Source organism: Myripristis murdjan, chromosome 17, assembly GCF_902150065.1.
Source record: "Myripristis murdjan chromosome 17, fMyrMur1.1, whole genome shotgun sequence".
NCBI classification, from domain to species: domain Eukaryota; kingdom Metazoa; phylum Chordata; class Actinopteri; order Holocentriformes; family Holocentridae; genus Myripristis; species Myripristis murdjan.
The window spans coordinates 12,580,689-12,599,553 of NC_043996.1; the positions used below are offsets into that span (position 1 = coordinate 12,580,689).

An 18,865-nucleotide genomic window follows, 5' to 3' on the forward strand; every position below is an offset into this window, starting at 1 on the left:
ACAACTGGTTCCCCTTGTTGCAACTGCATTATTTTCCTCCGTGGTCGATCACAACCTGGCCAAAACTGAAAGTACCCTTTTGAGTCTGCGCTTGGTTCCTTTTTATTGTCCTAGATTGAAAAGTGTGCGCAGTGTGAACCTCGCTTTAGGTGAACGCCGCCTCCTCTGTGCCATATTCCTTCTGTCATCAGAGCTGCTGAACAGTCTGAGCACCTCCGTCATCGCAAATATGCCCGGGCTGCTTCTCGGAGATGTGTTTCCCAATTTCGAGGCAGAGACCACCAGCGGCAGCATTAAACTTCACGAATACCTCGGAGATTCGTGAGTAGACTTAATCGACTAGTTGAGACAGAGAGTTATACCTAATGGGAAGCTTGCACGTTTCATCTTGTTCCTGTTCTGCTTTCTGGCTTCTCTGTTTGAATATGGATTACCCATCTAAGCCTCTACCTATGATTTGTGGCTTTGCTTGATAGAGTGTAAAAACATGTCATAGTTAATTTAAATATTTTTTAATGATGAAATGTTACGCTTGTTAAGACGATTGCTTATTGCCCCTTTCCTGGTTAGTTTGTTTGCTGACTATGGTAAAAATTAGTCAGGAAACTCAACAAGGCAGCAACTTGAAATGTCTCCAGTTGATGCTGCACAAATCTCAGCGCTGACCTCATAACACACACACACACACACACACACACACACACACACACACACACACACACACACACACACACACACACTCACACAAATCCCTCACATCATCATTTTTGTTATTTTCAAGTGTCCCACATGCCACATCCTGTCAGTTTACTTTCATAGATAGACGTAGCCTCCACCCCCTCAGTTCAGTGGTATTAACATTTAATATTACCGTGTAATGCTGCATTGTATGAGCTGTGTGTGATGGAAAGAGATTTTGACTCAGTACAAAATATCTGTTTGTGAAACCTCGGATCTTTAAAACACTAAGATGTTGCAGGGCTGAGCTGAGTCATTGACATTTCCCTTCCAGACCCTAACCAGTCTTGCATCGGCTTGTTCCAGGTGGGGCATCCTGTTCTCCCATCCCAGAGACTACACCCCTGTGTGCACCACAGAGCTGGGCCGAGCAGCCAGACTCAGCCCTGAGTTCAGTAAACGCAACATCAAGATGATCGCCCTGTCCATCGACAGCCTGGAGGATCATCATGGCTGGATCAAGGTATCATGACTGTCTGCATCATTTTCAACACAGCTGTGTGTCCACTTTGGAGACGTTGTTAATAACCGGGTGAGCTTGGAATAACACACTGCTATCTGGTCAGGAGAATCTGGAGAATGTGTAAATTCAATTCTGTGTTTGTTATTGAGGCTGTAATTTGCAGAGGTCTTGTACTGGACTGCATTATATGCCAAACATAGAATTGAGTGAACACCTCTATTACTGTGACAAAAAGAAAACCTGAGCATTATAGGCATCAGAAAAGTAAACTTTATGGCACAATAGTTGGATGGGATTAAAACAGATTGAGCAGGTGGACCTAATAAAGTGGCCACTACAAAAAATCAAAATCCTAGGATTATTAGAATTTGATACTTTATTTAATGTGACCGGAACAGGGATATAAATTTAATCTGTGTTCTACTTTGAATACTGAGGTTTGCAAAGTAATTAAGATTATACTGCATCAAATTAAGCAGTTTCAGTACAGTAAAGTACAGTATATTTCTTGAAAGGGCCAGAGGAACACCATTATGTAAAACTAAATTTAGGCCTATTGTTTTTGCATACAAAAATCATATCAACATCACAACAAACAATCTATACTTTTTGAATAGTTAATTCCTTTTTAACTAGTAACATCAACATGAAAGCACAAACTAACAATCAAAGTTTAAGATTCATAACCTTAATGGTGTATCCATACACACTACACTGTAAATGCATGTTTCCTTTTGTGGTGCTCTTATCATAAATATAATTGAAATTCCCTAACATAAGGGGAAAGAACCCACAGCACGGTCTGGTTGTAACTGCTGACTGGGAGCTGGTGTGTCTGTGCACTAACTAGGACATCCTGGCATACAACAGTGTGGAGCCCGCCTGCTGCTCGCTGCCCTTTCCCATCATCGCTGACAGTAAACGGGAGCTGGCAGTGGCCCTGGGCATGTTGGACCCAGACGAGAAGGACAAGGATGGCCTGCCGCTCACAGCCCGCTGTGTGAGCCTCCTGCCTTCTCTTTCTCTCTCTCTCACACACATGCATTCTTACTGATGACCATGCTTGGAAAGTAATAACGTACAGTTACTCAAGCGCTGTACCCAGCACAGTCAACTGGCACTTATGTAGTATTTCCATTTTGTGACAGTATTGCAAAACTTTTACTGGAGTACATTTCAGAGATAAATGTACTTTTCCTGCACTATGTTTATCTGATGGCAGTGGTTTCTAGTTACTTTGCAGGTTAAACTTTTACAAGCAAAGATCTAAAATTAGCCAATGCTATATGCAGAATTTACAATGTTAAAATTATTCTAATTCAAAAACAATTTAACGCTCTGAAATAATTCTCCACAGTGACACCTTTATCTTTTCATAATGAAGTACATTATACTGCTAATGCCTGTATATGTTTACTGAAGTAACATTTACTTAAGGATAGCAGAACTGTTTGAGTTCTGTTTCCACCACTGTATGGCACACAGAGAAGTTTATGTTGCATGTTTGCCGGCAGCTCAGCCTTCTCCCTTATCTACTGTGTACATCATGCCCATGCAAACTAGAGCTTATGTGTTTTGTTTGGCGTGAACTCATACCCTCTACTCCTGTCTCTCTCTATGTAGGTGTTTATCATTGGCCCAGACAAGAGGCTGAAGCTGTCATTACTCTATCCTGCCACCACAGGACGCAACTTTGATGAGATTTTGCGGGTGGTGGACTCACTCCAGCTGACAGTAGAGAAACGGGTGGCTACACCTGTTGACTGGCAGGTACGACACAGCTTTTGAACTTGAGCTTTTGGGTGAACTTTTACTTTAATATCTCCAGATGACTACAGTAGATTGAAGTATTGTTATTTTTGTTTATAATCCCTTGTGATTTTCATCTGGCCTACATAAAGTGTATATGCAAGATATGCACAAGTTTCAACAGGGGAGGGAAACCAGATCAGCACTCGTGTTGCTGACTCTGCATGCAAATGAAGTGTTCTGTCCTTCATCTCTCTGCAGCCTAGAAAGAGAGATGATGACAGTAGGGATTTCAGTGGCCTTGCTGCCATGTAGAATAAACTCATCTTTTTACTCTCTTTTACCCTCCTGGAGCCTGGAGAGAGTGTGATGGTCCCTCCCAGCATGTCTGAGGAGGACGCCGCCTCGTTGTTCCCGGCCGGTGTTTACACCAAGGACCTGCCCTCTGGGAAGAAGTACCTGCGCTACACACCTCAGCCATGAGCTGGTTTTCAACACTCATAAATAGGTAGCTTTTATCAAGTGGGCTGAACCTTAGGAAATATGTTCTAATTTAGCCATGCCAAAAATAAATACAGCCCCTAGAAGCAAAGGGTGTAAAGTTCCACCTGTTGTTCTGTGGTTGCCGGGGTGGGGTGGAATAATATATTTTTAATATTTAAAGATGAGAGCAAAGGTTGCTTTATTATACGCAGTATGGAATAGGAAATTTCCATTTCAGTGACAGTGCCTGGTATTAAGAATATAAATAAATGAACTATAAATGTTTGAATGCATTTTTCTATATATATTTCTCCTTTAGGCAAGAGATAAAAGTGCTGTGGTGCTGTTTATGTAGAGCACAATTTGATGAAAGAAAACCGTGTGCTATTGACTCAGGGATGTAAACCTCATGTTGGGGCTCTCACTTACAATTTTAAGGATTGAACTAGGACAGCCAGTATGTAATTACTATTCATCTCCAATCATGCTTCAGAGATTAATTATCATCACGTGTGGTATCATTTATATTATGGACACATCAACTTTCCTTAACGCACAATAATGAGGTAAACCCAGGTAAAAGCCATTATTTCCTACTGGTTTCTTTTAAACTAAATGTATTTCATCTATACTAATGACAAAGGAGGAGATATGGATTGAAAATACGAAATAGTCTAGTGAAAGTCTTGTGGATTGCATTGTATTTGTGCACTAACGGTGGAATGTATGATGTATGTAATGCCTCGGTGTGCTGCCTTATGTTCATGCACAAAGAGGGAATAAATATTTCTGTCCTCAGCTCAGCAAAAAGGTAGTTCATTTTTTTTTTTTCTAACCAAGAGAGTGACGTGTGTCAAAACATAAACCGCTGACAGGAAGGTGATGTCGGTCATGTTGCTCTGTAAATACTTCTGGACACCACACCGGCTGGGGACACTTGTAGGAGTTTGTTTACTTTGGCCAGCCGTGCCCTCCCTTTCCCCCCCCCCCCCGCCTTCATCTGTCCATTTGGATAGCTAGTCCTGTTTGAAGCTGGCTGTTAACTCAGCTGTGTAGGATTTGGAGTTCCTCTCACCGGGGAGACTACATCGGGGAAAAGATTATCGTCTTTTGATCCTGGGCATCTCTGGGAACAGACATCTCACTGTGACCAGCGGACAGGAGAATTTAAGGACAGTGCAGGCATTAGATAGCGGAAAAGGAAGCGGGAGAGGGAGGGAATCAACATGTGAGGATCAGACGAGGATAAAATGTGCACGAAGAGGGAGAGAGCGCGAGAACAATGGAGAGGGTGTTTAAAAAAGAATGAGTCACTATTGAGTTAAAACGCACTGTAAATAATGCATCGCATTACCTATGTGACACAGTTCCATTTAATTAAATCATTTATTAGAGATACATTTTAAGATGACATCATTTGATGGCATTTGACTTTTGATGGACCGAAGGGGCTGCAGCTAAGTAACACAGTTACTTAGCACAGTTACTTAAAAGTTTGTTTTAAGACCAACTGTAGTTGGTCTTAAAACAAACCAGTCAAACAGGAGGTGTAACTGCATTCACTGCTGTAACTTCCTCACTATCTTTAGGCAACACTGTGGTGGTGCATCTAAAGGACAGACAGCTCTGGTGAACAGAATGCCACAACTTCCTTCCTAGAGCTCGGCCTCCTCAGGGGTCTTTTCTGTGTGTCTGAAATCTGCTACTGATCAGATATTCAGAATCAATTATCCTCCCTGACAGACATTCAGTTAAAGCAAGTCCTGGTTATTAAGAAAAAAACTCGACTGTTGATATCACAGGTGGCACCAAAGTGTACATTTCCCACTTGTTATTGTCCTGGTTTGCGATGTGTGGACTCGTCATCACTGTTACGTCAGGGAAACTCAGATCCTGCCGGGCTGCCCTCAACCCCCCACCAGGGTGTCATCTGTGATCCATGAGGGCCTGGTACTCCCTCTGGTGGGCAAAGAGCCGCAGGAATACCTGGTACTTTCTCTCATAGAAGCTGGAAAAAAATAGTGTGACATTTCTGCATTAAAAGCAACAGATAATTCTATCCATTTTATATCATTAGTACAGTCAATTTAGTTTTTGCATAGTAACAAATCATGCAGATATTTCACATACTTCAGTTGCAAGCAAAACATAGGCCATTAACTCTTGTCTTGATGGTTACTAGACTGCAGATTCTGGTTATACCGTGAGACAAGTTAAACTGCAAACAGATAAAGAAATGCTGATATATTTGCACATTAAATTGCAAATAGATCAGTATTTCTGACACAATAAATAGTTTTTGTACAATTGAATTCAATTTTATATTGCAAATTTCACAGTCAAATGCAGTGCAATGTGCTTCACATCAAAATAAAGTCAACAAAAAGATACATGAAGATATAAAGGGGAAAGTAACAATAAAACCCAGATGAAAAAAGGATAATAAAAATAGTAATGAATTATAAAAACAAATAAGATAGATAAAAAGGGAAAAAAAAATAAATAAATAATGAAAAAGCATATCAAAAAAAGTCAAGTATATCTTTTCAACTGCCCTTAGACATGCTACTATACAATATATTACATTTTGGTAGTGTCAAATGCCACTAATTATCCTGTTAGTTGTGAGTGATGCATTTCAGCAATGCAAATGAACACATTTGTTATCCATCTGGATGGTTAAAGCAAGTATAACTATAACTTTTATAACAACTTTCAATCCACAGCTATCTCACCTCTGGAGTTCATGATCAGGCTGAACAACCTTTCCCACCTTAGCCATTTTCTCCATTGCCTCCTGAAACATGCATTGTAAAAAAAAAAAAAAAAAAAAAAAAGAAACATCACTCAATGAATCATATTTTGCACATTCAGTTTGAGAGCAGCCATGACCCAGTTACAATATGAGCCAGCTCCAGTGGTTATAGTGTGGACGTGAGCTTATGACTTATGCAGTGCAGGGCCTCTCCTGTCTAAACCTACATAAGCCAGGCACTTCACTGTGTCCAGCTCCAAGGATCAGACCACAACAACTGCCTGGATGGTTATGACTGAAAACGGGTTAACAGGTGCAATCTTGTCCAAACAATAACGTCTTATTTTTAGCATGTCTGGCTTAAAGGCTTGCTATTCCCTTGTGCCGCGGGCTCGGCTGGTGTGATGCAGACGGCTGATCGCTTGACCTAGCGACAGACTAATTGTCTCCTTTATTTCTTATCCACACTGTGCACAAGTTTGGCTTTTCTCCGAGACAGGGGCAACCAGAGTTGTGCGCATTACTGTTTGGTTGCACCCCAGCAGATGGAAGCACAGAGTCAATAATTATCTGACCTGTTCGCTGTTTTTTTTTTTTGTTGTTTTTTTTTTCAGTGTCATGGACGATTTTTAGATCTGAATTGAGGGCCATTTTAGTTGTTTTTGAGACTAATTTTACTCAATCAGTAAATAATACATTTTCATAGTATATTGGCATGTTAACACTTGCCGAATAATGATCAGTTTCTGTCACTTCAGGATGCATACTTGTTTGTTTTCTGATTTAAAAAAAAAAAAATAATAGTAATAATAATAATAATAATAATTTCTGATAACAGGCACAAATCATTGTAGTGGTCCATATTAGAAAGCATTGTCTGAGTTGTCACAACAATATTGGACAAGATTGGGTACTCCTACTTATCAGGGGCATTTTTATATTCACAATTATTTTATGAACATTTATTTCTGTCCCTGGCTAATATGTGTTCATGTAATACTCCACCTGTATAGTGCTGTAGTCCTGTGACGCACAGGCACCCAGGACTGCTGCTCCCACTAACACAGCCTCTGTCTGGTCAGGCAACACCACAGGCAGCCCTGAACATGCAAAACATCAAGCCAAAAGCAAACAAACAAGGTGAAACCCTCCTGGACTGTCCACAGAATTAGTTAATAATTAATACACCTTTATCTTTCTCTGTCTATTTCTCACACTCTCAACCTCTTACAACCCAGTGAACTACTAAAGTTAGGAAAAAATAGCATTGCATAAAGGCCAGTTGGGAGTCACTGTTTATCCAGTGTGAGCTTTCAAGATAATATTCTTATGAAAGCAGAAATTCTTGTGATGGTAATAGTAATTCTATGGTAATAGTAATTCTTAGTGCTATCTTGAAGGCTGGGGCAAAATGATATACAGACGCATATTGGGTGAAATGTCTCTTTAGCTATGTGTTGTTTACAATATTACACTGTCACTCCTGTCATTACCAATTCATACCTGTGGCATTGGCATGAATTTGCACAAACAGGGGATTTTTGCTCAGTCCTCCACACAGGAAGAGGGTTGTGATGTCATGTCCTGTCTCCCTCATGGCCTCCAGAATATGACGAGTACCGAGCTGAAAGCAGTGACGAAGACACAAGAGGAAGAGGATTACAAAAACAAATGCAGCCATGCATTGTGGTTCAGCTAGCTTGAGTCTTTGAGTTCCGGGAGGTGCTACAGAGTCCCCCTGACACCTAAAAATGTATTTAAGAGCTCCTTTATCCTGAGTGCCAAGAATATTCTTATCTCTTCAAAGTGACTGATTACATTTAAGCCACAGACATTGACATGAACTGTTCTTAATGTGTCATGTGACCTAGTTTTAGTGTTTGTTGACAATTAAAATCTATTCCATTCTATTCTTCTGAATGTGTATGATTCAAGTCACAGTGACACGTGTAATGTGAAGCACAGCAAACTCACAGCAAGCGCCTGGACGGTGGCCAGATAGAGCAGGGCGAGGTCATCTAGGGTTTGGGACAGCGACAGTCCGATCACCTAGAAAACACAAATTGCTCAACATGAAACATTTGAAATTTTCAGCTGGGCCCTTTTATGACTTCAGATTCATGTAACAATAAAAGCCTAGTTTCATTGAAATAAGAGTTAGCATTAACCTGAAGAACAAAGCTGTGTGTTACTACTGAAACAGTGGGTTAAACTACAGCCTCAAACTATGAAGGGCAGACAAAAGTAAAGCTGGGCATCTCCAAAAGCTGAGGCATCAGTGGGTCTAGTCCTATCTCTAATCTGTGGGAAAACAGTTTCAACAACATTATTAATACTCTACTTTCTGTCTAGATGTGCAGATGTGGCCTGGCTATCAGGAAGTAGTGAGACGTTTCCTGATTTCAGTGGTTTAGCTCTTTCAGTATACATGACTCTGGGTCAAGAGCTCTGGATGACTCTTTAATTTGGGGGTTAGTGTTATATTATCTTTTACATTTTTCACACCACCTTTTATTTTTCATTTTTATTTGACATTCAAAGTATTATTTTAACAACAGCTATAAACTGTTATCAGTGAAATGTTAAAATCAAAACCTATAGCGATATAGCTGGCTGAATGCATATCTACTTAAATATGAATATCTGCAAATCATTTAAAAAAAAAAAAACATAAAATGGCATTGGTGTTGAAAAGAGTAGTAAATGGCTACAGAGGTGCAACAGCTGTAGCAAAACAAAATAAATCTTTACTTAACAAAGTTGTTAAAGGGGCAGGATGTACAAATACTTAAAATGGGCCACCTATGCACAGCTACAAGATAAATGTCATGCTAAGTTATTTCCAGTTAGGGGCTCATGGAATAAGAGAGGGCTGCTGAATGTCACTGGGGCACAAGCCCTGTCTCCTCACCATGCCCTTCAAAGTTGGGTCAGCCAGAGGAGACCTGTTGCCATGGAAGTCCGGCCACAGGTGAAGACTGGAGCCCAGCAGGTCAACAGCAGAATCAGCCTTAGCCATTGAACACAGGTGGGTGTTGAGAAAGGTGTAGATGTTCTCACCCGGACTGGGAAATCTGGATCCACAACTAAACAACTGTTAGCATAATTGCCTGTCAAGTATCTGAGGTCATATTTAAGGCATATTTAATCACTAGAAAAAGCCCCACCACACATTTTGGGTTAGGTTTGGGGAAATATCTGCAGGGCAACATTTTCTACATTAACAAATACCCCCCCAAACTTATTATGTATACAAATGCCTATCCAAGTTGAGGTGCATTTATTCAAAAAGTTTTAAAAAGACTAACATATTGGTATTTAGTCAGGGTGGGTGACGATATCGAATAGAAAAATTATTTAAAGCAGAGGACAATATTGTCATATTATATTCCAGATGTCGCCCATGCCTCTTCTGGGTAAAATATCTTTAGGAAATACCGCTAATGTTAACAGATAAACAGGAAACAGATAAAGAAGAAATATTGGTGGAAAATGTGCCGAACGAATGTGGTGCCTCGTCTGCCAGGTTGTTCGGGCACAGGCTGTGCCACAGTCATTACACACTGGAAATCATTTAGTCTTAATTTAGGATGGCGTGTGAGTAATTTTGAAAGAACTGTGTGTAAATTCCAGGCTACTCAAATCCATAACGGGGAATTACCACTGCACACAAATGCGCTTGAAATAGTAATGAAAATAAAACAGACCGAAAATGAAAGCTGCATTTGGGGACACATTCTGGAGACTATGTCAATTCACATCAATTCACAGTGGCTGTCTTCACACGGTGCAGCAGTTATTATAAACACAGATTGTGCTGATGTCGTAACAGTCATTCTCACGATAGATTCACTGTAACATTTCCTGAGAAATTGAGACTGGTGACTAATTGAAAATCATCTCGGCTTTGACATCTAGTCACAAAGTTGCGATGTGATAGAGATGTGCTACACATCTGAATGAATTTTTTTTTTATTTTATATTGTGACACCTAATCAACCAAGAGGACACACCCTTACTAAGTTGCTAAGTTCCCTGAAGCTTCACTGTAAGTCAGCTGGGCAAAGACTCAGCTGACTGTCACGCTAAAATGTTTTTTGGGAAGCCGAGCCCTTGATGCTTTAACTGACCTTTGCTGTGCTTGTTCCTGGAGCTGGGTGTAAGCTGCGTGACCCTTCACCATGTGGTCAATCTGAGGGAGGGAGCAGAGACACTGAGTCATGACAGAAAATTCAAAGGATCAGGGAATAACAGTCAGAAGAGGCTTGTTAATCCGGACTCTACAACAAAATTTAAAAAAGGGACATAAAGGGAAAGTTGCACCAGATGGGAAAATGTACACTATGTGAGCCACCTGAAAGTTTACAGTATTCGAAAGTCTGAAATCACTGAAGAACCTGCTGCGTGTAAGAGTGGCCCTGTTTACATCTGGCATTATCTTGGATCTGAATTGTGTCTAGATGTGATTAAACTGGATTACATTTAAACCTGAAATTAAAAGGCGATTGCAGCATATAGTTATCTGCTTTCCCAAACAAAGGAGAGCTCTGGTGCTGTAAGGTTTATTTTATTTACTTTGATGGAGCTAGGCTAATGACTCCCATAGACTTCGAGTCTTTATGCTAAGCTAACACAAAATGTTACCCATAGGATCCAAACCACGGGACGTACAGAGGTGAAAACAGCATCGAACATCTTGTCTCAGTCTGGGTAAATCAGAAAAAGGGTATTTTCTGCAAAACGCTGGGGTATTCCTTTAATGCCCAGAGGCACACTCACCAGCCTTCCTGTTGCACTTTGGCCTCCCTCATTCAGCCACATGCCAGGCACCATGGCGGACAGGTAGGGTCCCCACACGCCTGGGACAAACAGAGGCTGCTGGCTGATCTGATGCACATTCAGGTAAAACACACAATGCTTTTGTTAAGATTACACATTAATATAATTATATGAGCTGTCTGGCTATGAGGGCAGAATACTTAAAAGTCTGTGTAAAAAGATTTTGTGAGGATTTGCATGTATAATAAACATCAAAAGCATCAGTAGAAAAGGAGGAGAAGGACCATTCCTTTATCAGTGTGACTCAGCACACCTTTATCTCACCCGTCACACGCAAGTTCTGCGAAACGGATGTAATTCAAGAGCAGCCTGGTCATCTCTACAGTGTGATTAATCTCACTTGACAGATTACTCATCTGTATAACAGGATTAGCGTACATCAACTCAGACGGGCAAATTCCCAGTCTAGAGGACGGAGGGCTTGTTTTCACAAAAATGCATTGCGTCTATGATCTGATATCGCATGGGCTTGGATCAGGACATGGAATGAAATTTCTTCTTAGAACAACATTGTGTTCAAGATTCAAAACAAGACACTGCCAAAAGGGTGGGGCTGGGCGATACGACCAAAAAAATAAAATCTTAATTTTTTTTTTTCCAACTTTTTACTATTTACAATTTCAATCTAGATTTTTCTCTTTCTTTCACTTACCACCACTATTAACTGATGGGAGTTTTTGTGGGCGTGATCATGTGACAGGTGATTCGCGCATGCATGTCTGGCATTGCAGGTTCTGTGTAGATGAATAAGTCGGGGCTTGTTTGACAGAGTGCTCGGCAGCTCTTATCACATTATATGTGATTCAGCTGTTTTTTTGTATCAATTTAAAACAAATTTGAGTTAATCTATTTAATTGATTTATCACCCAGCGCTACAAAATGGTTATCAAAACAGCGGATATACTTTATATACAGAATTTCTTTATGGAGTTTATAACCATATTAATGTTTTTAGAAATATTATATAATGTAATAATGTTGCCTTGCATAAAAAAAAGCACAATAAAACTGTAGTTGTTGTAATTATATTGTTAGGGAGGAAGATTTTTGACAAGTCAGACAACATGAGATGTGCAGCTCAGAAGCACTCACTGCCATGTGACAGGACGACGTCCCGCAGATCATCGCCATGCGTGAGGTGATGGGCTGGTCCTCGCAGGGCAGGTGGAAGCCTCTGACATCTGCACCAATCACACCTGAAATAAGAAACATTATTGAAAGAAATAATCATGTGTTCATATCCACTTTGAAGCCCTGAATATCACAAGGCATTTTTTCTGATGAATAAAACCGTGTTCACATTTAGGTTTTCTCTCACATTCAGTTTGGAAGACAAAACACAAAGGTTACAAAGTCAAATTAGAGCTCCGCTGGGGACAAATCAGTCTGTCTTATGGATCAAAAGCTCTCTGATCCTTTGAAGTAGTTCCCTGAGCTTCACATGGAATTCAGCGGTGACACTAACTGCTAGAATAATGTTTGCCAAGCTGGTTTGCGTTTGAGGTGGGAGGTACATCTGCGAGCGGGGCCTGGGGGTGTACATCACTGTGACATGTACAACAACTAAAACTGCATAGTGTTTTAACCTGTGACTGATACAACAATGTGCGATCAGCAGAGGTCACAGCGAAGGGTCAGAGGACAGAGTTCATGAGCAGTTTAACTCCCTGAACAAAACCAGATGGCTTTCTGAGCCAGAGGAGATGTCTGCTGCTGGCCTGGCTCTAGAGTGCTCACTATTTTACTTTTACAAACGATGGTAAAGCCACACAAGGCAAGATTTCTTAAGAAATATACGCCTGTTTTATCAGCCTAAATCACAAACTGTGGCTGCAACGAAAACCCACAGATTGGCCCACTTCCCCAAGTGAACTTCTCGTAGCACTTCTTCATCACAGGAAGCAATGAATCACAAAACTCAGTCATCAACATTATATCTGGCCTCTCTCGTCTGCTTGGTTTCCTTTCGTATAAAGCATCACAGACTGGCCAGGTTGGTAAACATGAGCAAGCTGTGTGCAGTTCACTGATGCCATTGATGCTGGGTATGAAAACAGAAATGTTTCAAGCAGTTACCTCTCGCTGTTATGTGAAGCTGCAACCATGTGAAGTTGCCTAGTTAAGCTTTAATGCATGCAACCCTTATTTTTGCCTAGTGACATAATCTTAGACATAATAACATTGTAATTTTATTAGCTGGTTTCCATTAAGCATGGCTGTTAAAAATAGTTTCTCTGTTGGTTAAGAAGATTTTTAACAGGGCCTGGTCTAAGCTCAATCTGTTTGTGAAGCAGCTCCTAGATGTGATACCTAGTCCTCCAGCATGAGCATCAATGAGGGAAGCACCAACTGCAGTTCCTGGATCCAAACCCAAATCAGCTGCTGCCTCCTGTGTGAGGCCCTGGCCCAGCGAGGTCCCAGGAGGACAAGTCAGACTGCCTGGATCAACACAAACACAACAACAAAGAAAATGTCTCTAGTATAGGTATTTGGGTGGACCCCAACAACATTTGATAAGATGGAATCTATTATGTTTTTATGATATTTACTTTTCTAAAGTATTTCATATTGCAAAAAAATGAATGAATGAATGTTTGTCTGACCTATTTTGGAATAATTGTTTTGCAAGAGGTCTTCCAGTCCAATGGCAGTCCAAAAACTGTCATCCCATCCGTCTGGAGGGCAGTAAGTCCACTTACACACCAGAGTACATAAAGACCTGTGGGACATTTCAAAACAGTACTCGAACATGCCGCACAAGATATTCAGCGAAATAAGCTCCTTGTGAAATGTCTATTCAGAGGAATGGGGTCACACTAATTACCGTTACCACTGATGAGTGGTAAAAAAATACTGCATAGCTGTAAATATCGCAATAATCAATATTATTGAATGTTAACCCAACCCTAAATCCGAAATCAACCAGAGCTCACCTCGTCAAAGAGTTTGTTGCCTTCCAAGACAGGAAGTCGGGGAGGTCAAAAAAGTGTGCGGCTTCCTTCCAGCTGCTTTCCCTCAGGTTCTGTTTGAGACACAAGAAGGAGGGGTGGTAGTAATCTCCTAAGCAGTGAGCAATAAACAGCACATGCATGAGCTGATGGGTCAAAGCACAACAATAAAACACTCGCTCACTCACAGGGCCAGATTTAAAAGTTTAGAGGCATCCGACCATCAGAAAGAAGGGGGGCAGTTGAAAACATCCAAAATGACAGCAGGTAGTAAACAGCATGTGCACACGCTGACTAGCTGACCAGTGAAGAGTGCAACAATAAAACACCCAGTGACCAGTGGTGACCTCGCTCACCTCTCACCTCTTTGAGCCAGAGCAGCTTAGGGGGCTGCATCTCTGGTGACATGACCCCTCCCACCCTGCGCAGCACCCTGTGGCCTGCGCTGGTTATACGAGCAGCCTGCTCTGCAGCACGATGGTCCATCCACATCACCACATTCCTCTGTCTCTCACCTGGAGCAGTGAAAGCACAAACAAAAAGAAAAGAAAAATACCTGACAAAGAATGGGTTGACTGAATTCTCCAGAATCTAGTGCTTAAAACTGATATTTTAGGAGACACTGAATAAAAACAAACAATACAGCATTAGTCTAATCAGGATAGATAACTAATGTCAATGAGGAGACTGTCCCTCAGCCCACTGACATGGGTTGTAAATTGTCTGCTGAAGGATGAATTTCTTTTGGGGATCGATATAAAAACAATGCATTACATTAGAATAATGAATTACAGGGGTTTATTCCAAAACCTTGTGTCCATTTTATAAAAAAAATACCAATTAGAAATTCCCTTTGAATTATATAGGTTTTCTCTTTCTGTTGCCAACTGTCTGATGAAGGTCATCTTAACCATAATGTTGTATTTTTTAACCAATAATAACCTGTACCTTTGAGGGGATATTGAGACAGTATCACACCTATTTTATGCATTTTTATATTTAGAGAGCCACTCTTCTCTTGTTGCAGCATTGATCTCCATTCCATAAGTTTAATTGCAGTATCATAAAACATCAAAAAACACAGATCCAGGCATTGTCTAATCTTCATCTTTATGTTGCGCAACCTGTCAGTCATGACAATTGCAAGAGCAGTTTCCAATCATTAGTGCTGTTTACATTTGGATGAAGGATTGGGATTATATTAATATATTCAATTAAAGATTAATCTTAATACATGTAATTGAGTCTTTATTTTATCACCTATAGACTGTTACTGTAAAATATCATACCTTTGATCATGTACTTTGTCCTAATTAATAGATATAATAACCTGAATATCTTATTTACTTACTGATTAAACATTTGGAATAAAGTGGACCACAAAACAGTGCACATGCATTCACATAAAAAAAATGTTTTGAGCAGTGAAAAACCCTGCGGTGATGCAACCACAACCACATGGTTGAAGGTTCTGGCATTTTGGATGGAAATGTCAGTTTAAGTCACATATTACCACGTAAGCAGCACTTAGGTGTTCACCCCCAGCCTCTAGACAGGCCTTTACAAAGTCACTGTGAGCAGAAAGACCTTCATAGCACCAGCTTACGACGGAAACTAATAGGTAATGTGTGAGGAGCTGAGGGAACAGTGTGTCACTCACCATTCTGGTTGACGGGCACAGGATGGAAGTTCTGGTCCAAAACCACTAGAGAGCAAGTGGCGTCAAAGCCGATCCCCCGGACCTGACTCTTCTCCACACCCTGGGTAACTCTCTGGAAACGACATACAATATAGTCTTAAAAGTAAGATTAGCTCATTCCTTTTACACATCAGTATTGCATTTACTGGGTGAGCATAATGATGAAGGAATGGTGGCACTACATCACATAACACAACAGCAACACTTTTTAATGGTTGTGCATCAGTACTCATATTGGTATAAGTGTCAACGCCAGTACTGAGCTGAAATGCAATATTGGTATCAAGTTTTGGTTTTGGTTTTGTTTGCTTGTTTGTTTTGTTTTTCAATTTGTGGCACACAAAAGCCTGTATTTTTCAAATGGTGCAAGAAAGTATTTTAGATCATTTTTTATCCAATGACCCAAACCTATATGGTCCAAGTTTTCACTACTAATGCATCAGATCAGTGCTCAGCATCTCTGTCTGCCCTGACAAAGTGGTATGGGTGCAGCCCTAGGTTTTACAGCTTTTCTGCACAAGTATTCAGTACCATAAGGCCAGCAGCCCTTGTACATGTGATGTAGTCTGCTTGAAAATAAAAACAAGCTTGAATTCTCACTGGAGATTTGGTCATATAAATGCTGCAGTGACAGTGGCACAAATGGCTTGCCCCACGGCTTCAGCTCACTGTACCTTGACAACAGTGCAGCATCTGTCCCAGATCTCTGAGGAGGATTGGACATAGTGGTCAGCCTGGGGCTCCCAGATGCTGATGGGCTCCTCTGCAGTGCATCTCAGCTGCCCGTCCCGGGTCACCAGAGCCGCCCTCACACTGGCAGTGCCCACATCCACCCCGACATAATAGCACTGTGGTGGCACGGGCCCTGCCATGTGGAAAGACCTGGACAGAGAGGAGGGGGAGCACAGGAATGTCGGAATTGAGCAGTAACAGATTGCAGTGTTAATAACAGGTTGTTTGGAGCGGTATACAAGTAAACACCGAATTATTTCGCCATTTTCGAAAGCGTCATTTTCTACACTTTGGCGTATCATTGATAGGATTTTTAATTTTTGTAGAAATGCACAGGCTGTAAAAAATAGTGCGGTTTTGATTTGAGGATGGTACGGTGCTGCTGCAGCATGAAACTGATTCCAGGATTTTACTGAAGGGATCTGGATTGGACTGAATTAAACTTGAAAAATGCACACCACGCATGATCAAAAAAGAGTGAACCCTTGCACGTCAGCCAGTAACACGTTTCTGCACTTACCTGATAACCAAAATGTCAATGTGAAGCAGAAAACATCACTTTGGAGTGTGTAGCCAGCGTACTTTGAACAGGGACACCGGGGAGCAGCAAAGTAAGGACGGAATGCGAAGAGGGACAAAAAGAGTTCGGTCGCGTTATTCCAACTGTGATTAGGGAAAACAGGCTCTTTCTCTCTGTGTGTCCGACTCTTTCTGACACAGACACACATCCCTTAAAAAATATAAAGTTATTGTATTTTAGTTTAAAGCATTTTGCTCCAAAAAAAAAAAAAATGTAAATAGTCTAGGACAATGTGTAAATATTACAGCATAACTACATACAGTACTGTGTAACAGTTAAAGGTATGTTATGTTAGGTTACGTTATAAGTATTTGCTTGACTTCCATCAAATGGACCCTGATGGGGAATGACAATAATAATGATGGAACAGTATGGAAACATGGATGGATTACAAAAAAAAAAAAAAAAAAAACTACATAGTGTAAGTTGTATATGAAAATTATAGCTGCATTATGGTGAACTATAGGAGATAAACCTCCCATAAAGTTCAGCAGGTCACAGAGAAGGCACTACAGAGTAGCACACATTCACTAAAAGTCTGGGATATTATAGGAATATTATAATGAAGTTTTGCCACATATACTGCACATATCCAGGCTTGCATCTGATTTGAGATGAGTCGCAACTTTGCAGGCACTCAGTTTTGTAAATGATGAGAAGTAGTGTGTATAGCATGATGACTTTATTAGTCACTGGGAAAATTTAAGGACACCGAGTCAAAACCATAACAACAAATAAACACACATCAACACTGACAAGTAAACATGCATATGTGAGTTGAATAGATGAGGACAAATCACTGATAACCATCCAGTAAAGGTTCACTGTTAAAGGGCAATACAAATCACTTCACTGCCAACATAAACACGCAGAGGCAAACCAACCTGCCATCAAAAACAATGGATCTGGCCATAAACGGATATGTCCAACTTTCTTCTCAGCATCCAGCGTCATCGCTGCTCTATTGTATCTTTTTCTTCGAGGAGATAAACAGCTGTCTAAAGGAAACACTGCTGGCTGTGATCAGGCTGTTTGGGCCAGGGATGAACAGTGGAGACGGAGCATGGAGAAAAACCAAGCAGCAGGACAGGAAGAAACAGATGGTCCTTAACAAACACTGCGAGGACAATGTTTGAAGTCTCATCTGTCTCTCTCCGTGCTCTTCGTGCCTGTGTGTGTGTGTATGCTCTCTTTTCCACGCTTGAGGGTAATCTAAACTTCACTCTGTTGATAGATCAACACATGCAATATGACTGTGAAGCCCTCGCTGTGTTTTGCTCTCATGGAAGGGTGTGTTTCCATGGGCCCTGGACTGCTCCCACCTCTGTACAACAAAAGCAGGCCTGTTGAGAGGCAGGCAGGGCCAACTCCTGATTAGAAAACTGCATGCAGTGGAAACAGCTGGCCAGGGCAGGGTGAAGGGAAGTGGTGTTATCTAAAGGTGACCCCGTCGGGCCAGCCGAGGGGAAAAGCTGACAGAGAAACAGGAAGCACAGCCGGGGGGGAGGCGGAGGTTGGGGGTGGGGGTGGGTGGACAGCGTCAGTTTGATGAGAAAATGCTCCTCGGTGGGTCTAAACACAGGTGTACAGAGAGGAAGAGCGACAGAGAGAGAGAGAAAGTTAAAAACAGGGTAGCGAGTGGTGTTGTGTGTTGTGTAAGAGGGCTGCTTTATTTCACTGGCGCCTGCTGTGTGCAGAGAAAACAGGAGAGGAGATCAAATTAGTGACAAAAAAAAAAAATCAGCTTTTGATGCCTGCTTTCATGAATGCTGCGACAAACATTTCCAAAGCCAGAGCTGGATTCCGACTTCAGGGTGTCAAATGCCTCCAAATGGGTGTTGCACCGCCGTGTTGTGAGGACAAGCATGTCATCTCAAGA

The 18,865-nt window shown here is 41.2% G+C and overlaps 2 protein-coding genes across 3 annotated transcripts; one reads left to right on the top strand and one right to left on the bottom strand.

The window, feature by feature from the left end:
- Positions 1-147: 147 nt before the first annotated feature.
- Positions 148-4,225, top strand: LOC115375199 (peroxiredoxin-6-like). Its single transcript, XM_030074581.1, has 5 exons — positions 148-321; positions 1,045-1,201; positions 2,052-2,201; positions 2,825-2,971; positions 3,305-4,225. The coding sequence occupies exons 1-5, from the start codon at positions 230-232 to the stop codon at positions 3,431-3,433; spliced, it is 675 nt and encodes a 224-aa protein (XP_029930441.1). The 5' UTR covers positions 148-229; the 3' UTR covers positions 3,434-4,225.
- Positions 4,226-4,808: 583 nt separating this feature from the next.
- On the bottom strand, positions 4,809-17,026 carry fggy (FGGY carbohydrate kinase domain containing). 2 transcript variants are annotated; one of them, XM_030075350.1, is made up of 16 exons: positions 16,927-17,026; positions 16,349-16,556; positions 15,636-15,747; positions 14,339-14,490; positions 13,961-14,049; positions 13,631-13,746; positions 13,338-13,466; positions 12,120-12,223; positions 10,968-11,075; positions 10,319-10,380; positions 9,100-9,262; positions 8,163-8,237; positions 7,692-7,812; positions 7,194-7,288; positions 6,169-6,230; positions 4,809-5,441 (listed from the first exon to the last, which is right to left on the bottom strand). In XM_030075350.1, the coding sequence occupies exons 2-16, from the start codon at positions 16,544-16,546 to the stop codon at positions 5,360-5,362; spliced, it is 1,668 nt and encodes a 555-aa protein (XP_029931210.1). In that variant the 5' UTR covers positions 16,547-16,556; positions 16,927-17,026; the 3' UTR covers positions 4,809-5,359. The 2 variants fall into 2 exon arrangements, with proteins under 2 accessions (XP_029931210.1, XP_029931209.1); XM_030075349.1 differs by having other exon boundaries at positions 9,100-9,274.
- Positions 17,027-18,865: the final 1,839 nt, after the last annotated feature.

Excerpts from the sequence above, each read along its gene's own strand:
- LOC115375199 (XM_030074581.1), top strand. The coding sequence starts at position 230 with ATGCCCGGGCTGCTTCTCGGAGATGTGTTTCCCAATTTCGAGGCAGAG. Across the intron at positions 2,202-2,824 it reads TGCCGCTCACAGCCCGCTGT|GTGTTTATCATTGGCCCAGA; the intron begins GTGAGCCTCCTG and ends CTCTCTATGTAG. Across the intron at positions 2,972-3,304 it reads CTACACCTGTTGACTGGCAG|CCTGGAGAGAGTGTGATGGT; the intron begins GTACGACACAGC and ends ACCCTCCTGGAG.
- fggy (XM_030075349.1), bottom strand. The coding sequence starts at position 16,546 with ATGGCAGGGCCCGTGCCACCACAGTGCTATTATGTCGGGGTGGATGTG. Across the intron at positions 13,467-13,630 it reads AAACAATTATTCCAAAATAG|GCAGTCTGACTTGTCCTCCT; the intron begins GTCAGACAAACA and ends GTGTTGATCCAG. Across the intron at positions 7,289-7,691 it reads AATTCATGCCAATGCCACAG|GGCTGCCTGTGGTGTTGCCT; the intron begins GTATGAATTGGT and ends TTGCATGTTCAG.